General features: G+C 37.0%; 1 protein-coding gene across 2 annotated transcripts in view; it reads left to right on the top strand.

Moving 5' to 3' along the window:
- The window catches only part of cog5 (component of oligomeric golgi complex 5), a 127,060-nt gene that overhangs the window by 82,934 nt on the left and 30,298 nt on the right, over window positions 1–13,828 (top strand). For both annotated transcript variants that reach the window (XM_060842895.1, XM_060842896.1), the window contains 2 exons: window positions 4,084–4,165; window positions 11,936–12,140. In XM_060842895.1, coding sequence (XP_060698878.1) covers window positions 4,084–4,165; window positions 11,936–12,140 — 287 coding nt within the window. The remainder of the gene's footprint in view (window positions 1–4,083; window positions 4,166–11,935; window positions 12,141–13,828) is intronic.

Below are 13,828 nucleotides of genomic sequence, written 5' to 3' on the forward strand. Positions count from 1 at the left end.
ATTCTTCTGCAGCTGTACAGGGCCCGGGTGAGACCGCACCTGGAATATTGTGTGCAGTTCTGGTCTTCAAATTTGAGGAAAGACATTCTGGCTATTGAGGGAGTGCAGCGTAGGTTCACGAGGTCAATTCATGGAATGGCGGGACTATCTTTTATCTTGAAAGATTGGAGCGACTGGGCTTGTGTACCGTTGAGTTTAGAAGACTGAGAGGGGATCTGATTGAGACGTATAAGATTATGAAAGGATTGCACACTCTGGAGGCAGGAAACATTTTTCCGCTGATGGGTGAGTCCCGAACTAGAGGACACAGCTTAAAAATAAAGGGTAAGCCATCTAGGACAGAGATGAGGAGAAACTTCTTCACCCAGAGAGTGGTGGGTGTGTGGAATGCTCTGCCTCAGAAGGCAGTGGAGGCCCAGTCTCTGTATTCGTTTAAGAAAGAGTTGGATAGAGCTCTCAAGGATAGTGGAATCAAGGATTATGGAGATAAGGCAGGAACAGAATACTGATTGAGGATGATCAGCCATGATCATAATGAATGGTGGTGCAGGCTCGAAGGGCAGAATGGCCTATCCTGCACCTATTGTCTATTGAAGTTGATCAGAACATTGATTTTTGGGAAAGTATGTGGTTGGCTATCGATCTTGTTTCATTTGATCATTATTCCAGATTATTTTTGCCCTCTTAATCATTTTCAAGGATGCATCTTAACTTTGCATATCTCACTGAGAGTATTTATCCTTGTCATAAGATATAGTTAAATTTCTGGTAATATGTGAAAAATAAGTAACAACTTTATAATTGTTCTTAAGTACTTGAGATCTTTGAAAGCAGCACATCATCACTTAAAACTTCATGTTTCAGTTCAATATTCAGCAAATTTATTAAACAATAAATAAACATTTAAATATTTACCTTTAGTAAGATTTTAAAATCTATAACTATGTAATCATATTATTTTCTTGTTTTATTGAGCACCAGTTATAAGAGTCACTGTCTAATACTGAGCTGTACATCTATAGCTAATTTCTGTAAATTTATTCCTTTTCTTCCTCGGTCAGTTTATTTTATCTTTTCCTGTGGAATTTCCAGTTAGTCCTAAATATATTCTGATAACTACAATCAACAAACACACTAAGCTAGTCCTTTCACCTCTTGACATGAATTTATTTGTAGTAACTGTTTAAATTTGAAATACTTAGCTGGTGTCAATTTAATTGAAGAATTTACAGGGTCTGTGTTTACTATAATGAAATTGGTTTGTTTTTCAAATTTACAACTCATGTTATTTTTGCTAGTTATCCTGGGAAGCCTGTAGAAAATAGGTCTTAGCAGTTCAAAATCCAAGTTGGTTTGAATACGCAAGCAGTAAGCAAACATTTGCAAGGAATAATGACTTATAAATATAGGAGGAAATGTAAGAACACTGAGTTTTGAAATTATGCGATATTACAAAATTATGAGGGGCATGGATAGGGTGCACAGACAAAATCTTTTCCCTGGAGTCGGGGAGTCCAGAACTAGAGGGCATAGATTTAGGGTGAGAGGGGGAAGATATAAAAGAGACCTAAGGGGTAACATTTTCACGCAGAGGGTGGTACATGTATGGAATGAGCTGCCAGAGGAAGTGGTGGATACTGGTACAATTGCAACATTTAAGAGGCATTTGGATGGGTGTATGAATAGGAAGGATGTGGAGGGATATAGGCCGGGTGCTGCCAGGTGGGACTAGATTGGGTTGGGATATCTGGTCGGCATGGATGGGTTGGACTGAAGGGCCTGTTCCCATGCTGTACCTTTCTATGACTCTATGAAATAGATCCAAGTTTCTTTGTTATTTTTAATTCTTAAGATTAGAAGCAGCATGACTGAGTTTTTTTTTGAAAATCATTGATGCAACACAATAACTATTAATGTGTGCTGACATAATTATGGTCCAGCTAAGATTTTTAAGCAGAGCAGCTTGATTATTCTCTGCTCTTGGAAATAAGTAAATAACTTGAACAGTGCTGATGTTGCTGACTAAATAAATATGTTCTGCTTCTAAATTTAAGGATGGTGTTCCCTCATTTATGCTTCATCCAACATTTTCATTGACAGTAAAAAATGACAAAATAATTAATTCTTTATTAACCGATACATCCAGATCTCTGGCACTTACAAATGTAAATATGTGCTCTTCAGCTTCTTTTACTGTTAACCTTTCCAGTACCTTAACTCAGATTTCAGTGAGGAGAGAGTCAACTATTTCCTTTTACCATTTCATAGACTGTCCAACGTACTCGGTCTTTTAAAGACAGCAACTACTAGCAAAGCTCTCAACAGTTGAAAATTCTGTAAGCAATAGGTTTCACTATGGGTAAAGCTAATAAGCAATACAAAAGATTAATATGGTTTCTTCCATTTGATTGTACTGCAGGGAATAACACATGAGAAAATGTGAAATTGTTCATGTTTGACCTTTTGAATAAAAAAGCAGGGTATTACCTAAAATTAGAACAACTATAGAATTCTGAGCTGCAGATCTTCAAGTGTATTCAAATATATGAGTGATGAAAAGATAGTGTATAGATGGGTATTAGAAATGACAATGGCAACCTCAGTCCTGTTGAGCCTATGATGTCCTCCTTACTAACATCTGGGGCTAGTGTCGAAACTGGATGAGCTATCTTGCAGACTAGTTGAGCAACAACCTGATATTAATATCACCAACTTTGGGTATGTCGTAGAAGTTCATAGAATCCCTACAGTGCAGATCGAAGCCATTCGGCCCAACAAGTCTGCACTAACCCTCTGAAGAGTATCCTATGCTATCCCTGTAACCCCACATTAACTATAGTTAACCCACCTTGCCTGCACCCGGGGGGGGGGGGGGGGAGGCGGGGGAGGCATTAACATGGCCAATCTACCTCTTCTGCACTGGAGAAGAACTGGAGTACCCAGAAGAAACCCACACAGATATTGGAAAAGGTGCAAACTCCATACAGTCACCCAAGGCTGGAATTGAACCTGTGTTCCGGCGCTGTGAGGCAGCAGTACCAACCGCTGTGCCATTGTGCCACCCAAAATGTTATCTGGGTCTTAGTATTAACAGTGTAGCAATAATACCACTAGTCCATCCTCTTTCCAAGCCCTGTCCTATTAGCAGTATCCACATGCCAGGCCTCAGCCAATTCGATTCACTCCACATGATACCAAGATATTGGATATTGCAAAGGCTATTGGCTCTGACAAAGGATGTAAATGTGTTGGAACTGGTTCAAGGGAAGCTTGCTAGATTGATACCTGGAATGAACAGATTGTCTAAGGAATGGTTGAGCAGATTGCACTTCTCTTCAATGGTGACTTGATTAAGATGTCGAAGATCCTGAAAGTAAAAAATGAGGTCTGCAGATGCTGGAGATCACAGCTGCAAATGTGTTGCTGGTCAAAGCACAGCAGGTTAGGCAGCATCTCAGGGATCCTGAAAGGTCTTGCCAAGGTAGATTTGGAAGTGACGTTTCCTCTCCTTTCAGTCCATGACTAAGGGATACTATTCAAAGATGAGTAATGTCCCAGAGGACCAAAAGGCTGTTCTCTCAATAGAGGGACATAAGTGGCACTGTTATAAAATTAGTGGTTGCCATTCTTGGATCACTATGGAGAATTTTCTTTCAGAGGATTGTGTGACTTTGGAACATTTTGCCTCATAAGGTGCTGGAACCAGCATCATCAAATATTTTTAAGATCTATTTTTGTTAGGCAATGAAATCAAAGGTGTATAGGAGTAGACGGGAATATGGAATTTGGAATACACCGATCAGTCATTGTTGTAGTGAATTCCAGAGCAGGTATATACAGCCAAATGGCTGTCTTCTGCTTCTAGTTATGAGTACTGGTAGCTGAAATGCCATCACTTACCACAATATCTCAGTGTTACAGGGACAAATAAGATAGGAAGGAAAATACTGATACCTGTCTAATTTGCTTGAGAGATTTTTTTTTAATCAGTAGCCATTTGGGAAAATGACATTCAGTGAATTTGTTTTTGCAAGTCACAGGTAATGGATACCAATACTAATGATTAGTATTTATTTTCTTCAGGACAATCAAGCAGACATATTGTATACTTTCTGGAACTCTGTCACAGAAATCTTGACTCTGAAATTCCAACAGGCTACAGATTGTAAGTACCTGTATTGATTTTATAGATGTTTTCTGAATCAACCTGTTCAAAGACATTGTTGCATATTTCTGGAGCAGGTGGGGCTTGAATCCAGAGGGAAGGACACTACAACTGCACATGTGTCATACCAGAATCCATTAAAAATTCTAAGGAATCAAATTAACTGAATATTTTACTCAATGTTGGCTATTTCTTGTATTTGTATAAAAATGAGGAAGGAAAGCCATGCACCAAATATGGGCAATCACTTTCTTAAATATATTTGAGACACAAAAGTTGGACTGTATCTTCCTGAATACAGTAAAAAATATGGAACATAGAAAAAGCCATTTGTGTCTATTAAGCAATATGGTGAAAAAAATTATTTGCTTTTGGGCTTGTTCTGAATTTGTTTCAATTTTCTGTGGGAATGTTCTGCATTCCTTCAGGCTAACAAATTTACGTACATAAACGAAGTATTCTCTTTCAGTTCTCTAGTAATGATTTTTAAGATGTTACTTAACTTTTTTATTTGAGTAAGTACTTATATATTCACTTGACCTCTCGATTCTACTCCCACCCAGAAAGTTCTATTTAGGTGGAGTTAATCCGTACAACATGAATTGCTTTCACTAAGCAGTTGTTCCATGTATTCAAAATTTCATGGGATAGAGAATTTCTATTATTTTGTCACATTACTAATTTTGGACTCACCCTTGAATTGGTTGTTTTTATACATTTTGTATGCGGTAGCCATTCCCTTGATATTAAATTATAATGCCATAATCAATCCCTTCTTTAATATTCTGCTCAGTGAGTTTCACTATAGGATTGAGCAAAATTTCCAAATCAACTTTGGCTTATTACAGAAAGGTTATATTTTTAAAATGTTCAGAATTTAGGCTCATTAGTAATTAGTGATTTATTTGGCATATTAGCAGATAAAGTGGAATTGTCCCAGTCCTTGTTTATGCTTATTAACAATTACTTCACACTAACTGTTTCTAGTCAGTGATAAATTCGTATTCAAATCTCTTCCATGTCCACTAATGAAGATACTTAATTCTATACTATTGTGGACTTGTCCGATTTTACCAACCTCTTGAGCCTGGCCAGAGTAAAATACGTAATTTATTCATATTCATGTTTATATCTCCAACATAATCTGTCTCATTTGTTATGATATGGGGTAAACCCACTTGCTTAATTTACAACCAGCAACACAGAAAAGATTTATCCCTTGCAATAATCTGTAAAACTTCAAGTGGCCAAGATTTATCTAAAGTAAAAATTAACAACTTTATTTCTTAAAGTATAACAGAGAATAATTAACTCACAACTATTTATAATTCCTTCCTCTAACTTATATTTTACTTTCCTTTCTATAGTATTAGTCTGATAAAACTCCTAATTAAGAAAAATTCACATTTTAAAACCAGCCAGCAGGCGAATCTCTTTATCTTTGTTGGTAGGTTTGCTCCCAGATCAATATTGAGGTTTTTCTCTATGCAAACTCCTCCTCTGGACAGGTACCTCTCAGAGAGTTCTGACTAGCAGTCTAGTTATGTTGGTCTTGTGGCAGTTCTCCCCCTAACTGTTCAATTTTCCCCAATCTCTGTCCCAAAGCGTCAGATTGTGTCATTGGTTTTTAAAATTGCCAATATACTCAGTTCAAACTTGATTGGAATTTGGTTATTAAGGGGGTATAATTGAAATTGATTGGCCTAATTTGTCATTCCCAGGCAACCAGTGGTTGGAGCACATGTTACATTGTGTCTTATTGCGAACACTTGGTGCTGTCACTGCTAGTTTTTACTCTCATAAAGGTATATTACACCCACACCTTCATAACACATTGTAGTGTGCGTTTTGTTCATCAACTAAATTTTGGTTCACGCCATCACCAGAATTCAAAGGTTTCTAAATCCTGTAATAGATATTCTGAAAACTGCTTATGTTGTTACAACTAATCTTTTTTTTGTGGGAGAATGGAATACTGCTGTCTTTTATGTTGAAAGAAACATCCAATATCAATTCTACTCGATTTAAAATGTTTCAAATGCCATGCACATCTAGCTTCACAGCAGCCTGGGAATTGACTGGGGGAATAGTTCATTCTTCATAACGGTCATGTAATGTTAAATTTCCCAGATGATAATAGTCAAAAATAATGTTGAATGAAGTATTTAAATATTATACAATTTTGTAAACTTTGCTGGAATTTTCAGATTGTCTGGTTCTTCATACTGCGATGCAGCAGTGAGACATTACATTTTCTTATTGTACATTGTATCATAACCTGCTCAATATTGCGAGTGGTATGAAGATAAATTTATTGTATTGTAGTTCATTAATAAAAATAATTTAAATTCATACATTCACAATGAAAGCGATACACTTAACAGGAATAATGTGATGCTTTCAATATAAAGTCTCAAATCTCTTATCATAGTCAAAAGCGCTCAAAAAGAAGCTCTGTCTCTTTGATAGTCAACTCAAATTTAAGTGATGCAACTGGCTGCAATTTCCAGAAATTTATAGATCACCATTGCCATTTTGCTTCATATACATAGATCAGTGAATCTAGTTAGTTGCTTTTTAATGTGTATTTCAAATTGTGGGTTAGATGGAGAAAGCTTGAGGAAATATTCTTTAAAGCTTCTGAAGAGGTGTACTTTTTGAATATTGATGAAAAGAAGTACACGTTGCTGAAGCATATTTTCTTACACTCATCAGGATAAATTTGAGAATGCCAGATTTTAGATTATATTTAGAAATCTTGATTGTTTGACATTGTATAATATAAGATCATAAGATGCAGAAGTAAGCCAAAAAACCTCCCCATGCTCAAGGCTTATTTTTTGCCTGCTGTTTGTTATTTGTGATTGATACAGAGATAATTGCTAAGTACAGCAAAGGATCCTTCTTGGGAAGGATCAAGAGAAAGTCATTCATAAAGAAAAATCTTGTGTTTATGTATATAATAATTTTTCCGTTTGTATATCATTTTAACACCACTGTCAGCAGTGTCTTAAACTGATACACATCAAATAAATACATTTACTTCTTTCATAGACTGACATAATAGCTGTTTTGCACAAAAAAAACAGCAAATAGATGATTGACTGGTTATTTCTTATTGTTAACATTATTTTTGTCACACGTTGAGGAAGGGATATTAAGAAACCTCTAAAGTTTTCTTGAAAATTTGTCGTCCTAAGTATTTACTTGAACTACTAGAGTATCAGCCAGAAGGAATTTTCCTTAATAGTGTAGAATATACTTATCAACCCAGCCTCAACAGCCCTCTGCGGTAAAACATCTCACAATTTGCCATCCCCTGAGAGAAAAATATTTTTCTCATTTGTATCAATGCGGTAGTCAATTTCTTGTTCTGAGATTATGCCTTCTCTTCCTAGAATCTCCCAAAAGGAGAAACAAACGCTCTGCATCCATCCTGTCAAACTCCCTAAAAATCTTTATTTCAATAGGTTCTCCTTTCATTCTTCAAACCTCAGTGAGTACAATTCCAACCTACTCAATAAGAAAATTATTTCGTGCCTGATATGAACGTAGTGAACCTTTTCTGGACTGCCTGCAATAACAGCATATCTTTTCTTCAATAAGAGGACAAAAACTGCTCACAGTATTTTCTCAATGACTGATGTTAAGCTAACTGGCTTTTCGGTACCTTTATTTCTTTCCTTTCCTTTTTGAATAAGGGTGTTTACACTGGCATTTTTCCAATCCTCTTGGACTTTTCCTGCAAATTTTGGAAGATTATACGGTGATATGGTTGGTCAGTGGTTAACGCTGCTGCCTCACAGCACCTGGGTCACAGGTTTGATTCCAGCCTCAGGCGACTGTCTGTTGGAGTTTGCACATTCTTTCCGTGTCTGCGTGGGTTTCCTCCAGGTGCTCCGGTTTCCTCCCAAAGTCCAAAGATGTGCAGGTTAGGTGAATTGGCCATGCTAAATTGCCCATAGTGCTCGGTGCATTAGTCAGAGAGAAATGGTGGGTTACTTTTCGGAGGGTCGGTGTGGACTGGTTGAACCAAAATACCTGTTTCTGCACTGTAGGGAATCTAAACATTACTATTAATACATGCACTATCTCGGCAGCTAATTCCTTGAAAATCTTGGGATGCAACCCATCGGATCTAAAGGATATTTAGCCCATTAATTTCCATGGTACTTTTTCTCAAATGATAGTTATTGTGTTTATTTCTAACCCTCTTTAGTCTGTTGATGTTGTCTTTTTGTATTGCTATTATATCCTTTTCATCTTTCAAGAAATAGAAAGAAATCATTAATAAATTGATCATACTTTAATTGGGAACATACAACTGGAATGATTTGGGAATTTTCTATCAATAGGCCTAAGTAATGTAGATACAAGCAAGCTATTTAACTTAAACTCCAAAATTTGTAAAGCTTCAAATGAAATCAAAGAATGAAAGATTTGTTTGCTTCACAATTTTACATATATACATGTGTACAAGTCCATTTATACTTATGTGGCATAATTATTTCAATATTAATTAACAGTTCATTTAAAAAAAATCAGAATTGCTGGAAAAACTTAGCAAGTCTGGCAATTCTGTGAAGAGAAAGTAGAGTTAACATTTCAGGTTCTGGGTTTGCTTAGTATTATTCTAAAAAATAATCCTGGTAAAGAATAAGGTTGGAAGCTTGGCAGAGAAATTTGAAAATCTTGATAGAGCTTTTCCAATTCATTTTACTTATTTATTTTCTTCCGCTTTACTGGCATCTTGCATAATCATTTTGGGTGTCCAACAGACATGCACATAAATCAATACTGAAATACCACCTATGAGATCCAGTTGGTGAAGTTTGAATAATTTGAGTTGTAATGAGACTGACATTGAAAGAAAGAGAAATTTTACAGAAGTTAATGACTTGAAGTTTTGTGGTTATTCACCAATTTCAGGAAAATAGTTCCACTTGGAAGATTTTAAAGAAATGCATTCTCAAATATGTGAATAAATGATAAATTTGTGCATGAAGATATTTATTCCTCATTCACATTTCAAACTTGTCTAGATTCAGTAAAGTGTGTGTAACACTGAAATTCTTAAAGTAGTGAGCATATTACTATTATGTACAAATGTTTGTACATAAATGTATTCATTTAGAGAAATACTCCTCCATTCAATCATCATCTTTTAGTATTGTAATTTAATAAAATGAGGCAATCGCAATATAAAATTAAGCTAGCCCACTAAAATTAAAATCGGCGTTTCGGGCAAAAGTAATTCCTGATAAAGGGTTTTTGCCTGAAACATCGATTTTCCTGCTCCTCGGATGCTGTCTGACCTGCTGTGCTTTACCAGCACCACTCTAATCTTGACTCTGATCTCCAGCATCTGCAGTCCTCACTTTCGCCGCTAAAATTAAAAGATGAGTGTATTTAAACTCAAAATGTTACTTTTGGGAGTATTGTGGGTGAAGGCTTTTTTAAAATTCCTGCATGTTTAAAGTACATGTTATTGACTGACACCATCTACAACTCGAGTTATGTCAAGCTACACACTACATTATATGCCATGTAGTGAATGTTGTAGATGTAAACCATTATTTGAAAGGAAAACAGACATTTTAAATGCAGTTTATAATACTGACATTCATGGAAGCCATTTTAAACTGCATCTTTTGTGGAGTCAAGTGGAGTAACCAGCTGATGTTTTGACAATACTGCTGCTTTGTTCACTACAGGAGATGATACAATATTGTAAATTTGGGGGACCCAGACCAAGTACTTCCAAGGTACCAAGGCTTGACTTTAAACTTATGCCAAGCATTAAAATACAGACATATTAATGAGCATCATCAAAATAGAATTATGTGTTCGTGTCACCATGCTAATATTATGATATGAAAACTCAAGTTGTAATACAATTATGGGAAGTTATTTGATTGTGGAAGAAAGATACCAATGACAGGAAATATCTTGTAACAGTCTTTATCATGAAGGACAAAATATTTAACAAACTAATGGGACTGAGGGCAGACATGTTGCCAGGACCTGATGACCTGCATTCAACAATTTTAAAGGCTGCAAAGATAGTGGAGGCATTAGTTGAAATGTTCCAGAACTCACTGGGTTGAGGCATTTATCAGATTGGAAAACCACTGATCTGACCCTTCGTAGTCAAGGAGGAGGAGAGGTAGAAATCAGGAAACTATAGCCCTGATAGCCTAACATTTTTCATTGGGCATTTACTAGAGTTGTTCTTAAGAAAAAAAAGCAAGACATTTGGAAAGGTTTAATGGAAGTGAACAGAATCAGCATGGTTTTGTGAAAGGCAATTAATGTTTGACAAATTTGCATGAGTTCTTTGAGGATATAACTTTGAGAGTAGTTAAACGAGAACTGGTAGATATTGATGTACTTGGATTTCCAGAAGTTGTTCAATAAGGTGACATCTAAAAAGTAGTAGGAAGCTCACATTAGCATGGATTGAGGTTTGTTTAACACCCAGAAGACAAATAGTCATGATTAATGGCCCTGTTTTAGGTTGGGAAGTCATACAGATCAGTCCAAGGACCTTAATTGTTTACTATCTGTATTAATGACTTGGAGGAGTGGAAGAGTGTAACTTAACCATAATTGCTGAAATTAAAATAATCGGTGGGTGGCATATTGTGATGAGGACATAAGGAATCTGCAAGGGCATATATACTAGTTGCAAGAGAGAGCAAAAATTTGGCAGATGGAGTTTAATGTAGGAAAGTGTGAGGTCATGAACTTTGGTGGAAAGGATCAAAAGACAAACTATTATTTAAATGGAGAGAGAAGTGTAAAAAGTAAAAAAAAAGTGTAGCACATAGGATATGTTCTTGTGCATTCAACACAAAATTTAGCATGCTGTGCAGCAAGTAACTAAGAAGGCAAATGAAATTTTGGCCTTTATTGTCAGGGTGTTGGAGTTTCAAAATGGAGAAGTCTTGTTACAATTGTACAGGGTGTTGATGAGGCCACACTTGAAGTATTCTGTACTGTTTTGGTCCCTGTATATAAAAATAAATGCAGATATTGGATGCAGTTCAATAGAGATTCATTGATCCGATGCCTGAGATGTATGGATTAACTAATCAAGAACAGCGAAACAGGTTAGAACTTTATTCTTCAGATTATCAAAGAATGGACAGTGATCTTATCAAAACATACAAGATTCTGAGGGGGCTTAACAGGGTAGATGTTGAGAAGATGTTTCCCTAATTGGGGAATGTCAAAGCAGGAAACATAGTTACAGAATAAGGGAACATTCATTTAAAACAAGTGTGAAAGAATTTCTTCTCCTAAGGTAATGAATGTCTGGAATTGTCTATCCCAGAGATCATTTGAAAGTATTTCAATAGGAGGTACATACATTTTTGAAATATCGAAGTGTTGAGGGTTATAAAAAGCTGGCACAAAAGAGAAGCTGAGGCCTGGACAGATCAACCATGATCTTATTGAATGTTGGGGCAGACTCGGGGATCAATGCCTTATCCCTGCTATTTCTTAATTTCTGAAAATTATTTTAATTCCCATGATTTCTGTGTTCATTCAGTCGTAGAGGAAACTCCACTTTGAAGTCTTTAAGAATCAATCACATTCAGAAAGAGTGCTGCTGTAAATGTGGTCTTCCTTTCATTCTCACAGAATAATGAAACCTAGTAGCAACAAAAAGGGAATGAAAATGTGGTAGAGTAGGCCTTACCCAGGAGCGAAAATGTGTTAGCATTATGTAACCTGAAGGAGACAAACCTCTTTTTTTTTCCACAGCATCCACATTCCTGAAGCAAGCGTTTGAAGGAGAATATCCAAAATTGTTGCGATTATATAATGATCTGTGGAAACGGTTGCAACAGTATAGCCAAAGTATACAGAACAGTATAACAACTGGTGGAAATTCAGACTCACCCCCTGAACTACCAGCGGCAGAGGAAGACACACAAGACCTATTTATGTTGAAGAAGCAAGACTATGAGTAAGGTTATTTTAATTCATCATGTATGCATGACACATGATGCTGCTCCCATTCTGGCCTTTTTCTTGGTCACAGTTTACATCAATCCATCACAGAGAACCATGGTTTTGGTTGCCTGGGCTCTAAGATCTGGAATTCCTTCTTCAAAACCTTTAATTTCCTACATTTCTTAAAACGTACCTGTTTAACCAAATTTCGCTTTCTTAACATCATCTTATTCAGAGAGGTATCTTTCTCCGCTTGATAGTCCCACCACCCAGCTGCAATCGAGTTAATTAGCTGCTGTCAGGAGTCCCATCCTATTAAATGAAGGGAGTCCCCGCACCCCCCTCAAAAAAAGCTATTGGATATTTGGAGGGCCACTGATGACTCAGCAAGTGCTATCAAAAGTAGTGGTCGCTGCTGGTACTGCACTGTGCTGAGGCTAGAGTCAAGAAAAATGCCTACATTGACAGGAAGAGGCTCTTAATTGATTAGTTGTGACACATTTGGCTGTCTCCATCTTCTCTGCTATTAAAAGTATCGAAAGAGGTCTCCATTAGGTAATCCAAATTTATGACACAGCTGTTCAAAAGACATCAGGACCCCTTCTTTAAACAGATCCCCTAAACATGAAGTACCCCTGGATGTCCAGAGTTTGAAAGTGACATCTGTAAACCCCGTTGAAATCCCCCATGCTCCTACTATCGGAGCATAGGGGAATGTTTTATGTGAGTTGCCCTCATTTTGCCGCATTATATTCCAAGCTTTAATTGGGTTTAGTATTATAGGGTTTTTACATTGATCCGTAATGATTTTCCTTTTGTCTGAAAATAAAAGGTTAATAAGTGGGCATTTTACTTGAGAAGCCTTGAATTCCAGCCAGATTGATTGCGGGTCAGACAAGACCCAATCGGCTATGTAACGTAATAGGGAACTTAACTGATATTTCCTAAAATCTGGGAAATCCAATCTTCCTCTTGCCTGTGGAAGCTGTAGCTTCTTCAGCTTAATGAGGGGCCGTCTATGATTCCAGATAAAGGAACCCAACCAACCATATAATTTACGTCGTGCCAGCCTCGGCAGCATCACCAGAAGCATTCTCATAAGGTAAAGGAGGCAGGGTAGGACATTCATTTTAATTAGTGCTATTCTACCTAGCCAGGAAATTGGAAGGTCTCCCCATCGCTGGAGGTCCTGCCTTATCTTTTCCAGTAAATGCACAAAGTTAAGCTTGTATAATTGACCAAATACTGGAGTAGTAAAAAATGCCTCAATATAAGAAACCCTCCAGGGACCACCAAAAGGGAAAGTGGGATCCATCCACTAAGTGGGATATACTAGCAAGGCCACCCATTGGCATAGTCTCCGATTTTGAGAAATTAATTTTATAGCCTGAAAATACACTAAATGTATTGATAACTTGGATTAAGCGAGGCACGGACATCAGGGGATTACTGAGAAATAGAAGAACATCGTCTGCATAAAGGGTAATTTTATGTTTACCTGTATCAATCCTCGGGGCCGTTATATTAGGATCAGCCCGTATAGCTTTTGCTAGTGGCTCGATTATTAGCGTAAATAGCAATGGTGAGAGATCCCTGACGGCAGCCCCTATCAACACTGAAGCTATCCGAGCCTAATCCATTGGTAATCACAACTGCTTTGGGATCACTATGCAGCATTGAGACCCTTTTGGTAAACCCCTT

This window comes from Hemiscyllium ocellatum, chromosome 23 (assembly GCF_020745735.1).
Source record: "Hemiscyllium ocellatum isolate sHemOce1 chromosome 23, sHemOce1.pat.X.cur, whole genome shotgun sequence".
NCBI lineage: Eukaryota > Metazoa > Chordata > Chondrichthyes > Orectolobiformes > Hemiscylliidae > Hemiscyllium > Hemiscyllium ocellatum.